This window comes from Camelus dromedarius, chromosome 18 (assembly GCF_036321535.1).
Source record: "Camelus dromedarius isolate mCamDro1 chromosome 18, mCamDro1.pat, whole genome shotgun sequence".
Lineage (NCBI taxonomy): Eukaryota > Metazoa > Chordata > Mammalia > Artiodactyla > Camelidae > Camelus > Camelus dromedarius.
The window spans coordinates 11,863,365-11,866,006 of record NC_087453.1 but is presented as its reverse complement, the minus strand read 5'-3'; the positions used below and the strand labels follow the sequence as shown (position 1 = coordinate 11,866,006).

The 2,642-nt window shown below is 42.3% G+C and overlaps 1 protein-coding gene across 1 annotated transcript; it reads left to right on the top strand.

The window, feature by feature from the left end:
- The first annotated feature begins 481 nt into the window (after positions 1-481).
- SPINT4 (serine peptidase inhibitor, Kunitz type 4) lies at positions 482-1,786 on the top strand. The gene is made up of 2 exons (XM_031434435.2): positions 482-596; positions 1,554-1,786. The coding sequence occupies exons 1-2, from the start codon at positions 482-484 to the stop codon at positions 1,784-1,786; spliced, it is 348 nt and encodes a 115-aa protein (XP_031290295.1).
- The last annotated feature ends 856 nt before the right edge of the window (positions 1,787-2,642 follow it).

Genomic DNA, 2,642 nt, shown 5'->3' with positions numbered 1-2,642 from the left:
GATAACAATTGCACCTAACTCATGGGGTATTTGTGATAATTCAGTGAGGGAGAGAGAGAATCTCTTTAAATAGTACTTTACTTGAAGGAATTACTGCAGAGGTTCGTTACTGTCATTACTGTTGTGTTTATTACATTCTTTCTGTAGTACCAGGATCAGTCTCTTCCTTGCTGTAGAAGGTGGAAGTGAGGAAAAGAAGCAATCCCTTTTTAATTCAACACTCTGATGGCTCTACCCTCCGTGGTTAAACATACACAGAAGCTCCGCATTCTAGATAAACATGGAACTCACTATCAGGGGTCGAATCAGCCTGGGACCTTCAGTTTCATGGCTGGATACCCAAGCACTCTCTGTCCAACTCAATACCTAGAAATGCCCAATCCTGGCCCTTGGGGTAAGTGGGCTCAGCCCTCTCAAGTATCAGACCCAAAATATAGAATCAGTTGATACCAAGACTCTCCTCCTTGCTGCTGGCTGTACCATGAAGTCTCCTGAGCTGGGAGTTCTCCTGGGGCTCTTCGTCTTCTTCGTGCTGACGACCCCATTGATGGGTGGGGTTTCTAGACTTGCTGACATGATATGTGGAGCATTAAAAGGTATGAACTTGAAGCAGAAAATAAATCCAAAGACGTATTATGAATGAGGGAGAAAGAAAAAAATTTGATATCCAGGTGGTCCAGGAAGGTTCTCCTTTTATGTCAGTACCCATAAACTCTTAGTTCCCTGGCTTGGGGCGTTACTTACTAGGCATCCTGTGGAAGTCTGATGGGAAAAAAACAAACTATGATGCAAAGAACTCCTTTGTAGATAGGAGTCTCTTTTGTAGGAGATGCAGAGACCTAGAAGTATTCTGAATTAGGGTTTCACAGCAAATTTCAAAGATCCCAGGCCATTCAAGCACATCTACTAAGATGAGAGAAAAAGAGGAAAACTGAGAAAACAGGCATTTTCAATATCTGGGCTCTCGGTGAGTAGAGAACATTTGAACCCTTGAACACATGGTCCCTGTTTGCCTCTGGGAAGGGGACAGAGCGGGGGATGACAGCAGATGAGGGTAAAAGAGTATCACCCTCAGGGTTATGCATCTTGGCATGTATCCTCCTTTGAGGAGAGCAGCAGTCACAGTTACCTGAATCTGGGGGGCACAGATAGTACAATGAGTCTATGAAAACTGGGGCGTGAGCATTCTGCATTGTATGTCCTATGCGGGCAGTTAAGAGGAGAAAAAGAGGAAAGCATGGAGAAGCAGGAGGCTGTGCTTTAATAATACGTAAGACGTGAAAGGTGAACCTCATCACTTTGTAAAAGATACCGGTAGAATCTCCTTTTTCACTGCTCACTATCTCTGCAAGTCACTGCTAGAACCTGGAGTTTAACCAATTTGCATGCCCAAAGGCAATCTTGCCAAGTGATCCTAAATCCAAGAGAAAACCAAAAGTCTTTCAGTGACTTTGAATATGGGATTATTTCTAGATTAATGTGAGAAATTTTTAAGGGCCCATGAAGACAAGATCTCTAATTCCCCCCTAACTCAATGGAAACCTTTCCTGCAGATCCCTGCATTTTGGACATCAAATACGGCAGCTGCTTTGAAATTCACTTTAGATATTTCTACAACAAAACCTCCAAACGTTGTGAATATTTTATCTACTCTGGCTGTGATGGCAACCTTAACAACTACAAGCTTAAAATAGAATGTCAAGTAGCCTGCGACAAAACATACAGAACACGTAAGGAATTCAATTTTGTCCTCGATCCTTGGGGAGAGGAAAAGGAGAGGCTCTGAGACTCCAGGACAAACCCTGGGATGGGAAGAGGGAGGAATGTCAAAATTGAGGTTTTAATAATTGGGTTGGATCTCAGAATCACTTGTCATTTTGCAGCTAGGAAATCAAAAGCCCTGAGAGAAAAAGCCATCATTTATTGTGCAATTACCATGTGCCAGGTACTACCCTAAGTAATTTACATATGTTGATAGAATTTTAAGTTAAAATCACCCTAAGATAGATATGCACCATTATTTTTATGTGGCAGATAAGAAAAACAAACCCAGTAGTGGTAACCAGTCGGCCCAAGGTCACATAATTAAATGGCATGGCAAGATTTCTAACTAAATCTGGTCACCCAGGGCTGGATCATCTCACATGCACAAAATCCCCCAGACCCAATCCTTGAACTGCCAGGCCTGTGAACTTTCCATAGCAACACGCTGTTTTCTACAACTAAGCTCCCAGCCCGCACTTCACCATTTCCCAGTCATAGGAAATAGAATAAGATCCGTGGAAGTAACAGGGCTATGGTGTGGCTGATTTCCAGCAGAGCGAGATGGAGAGTGGCCTTAGGAGTAACCCAAAAGCAGAAATTTTATTTTATTTATTTAATCTTCCTCGTTACTCTTGGCAGTACCTGTCACATAGAAGACAATGACTAAGTTTTGAGAGAATGAAAGAATGAGAGATTAATCGATGTAACAGGAGGGACAGTGAAAGAGATGGCATTGTCTGGGCTTCCCCTGAGATCAAAATGACTTAAATTAGTCCAGGGAGATTTTTCCAAAACCTTTAACACAGATCTGTGGTTTTTTTGTTTGAACAGGAACAGCAAAGCCTGGATCTACTTGATACACCATCTGAAACATAGAT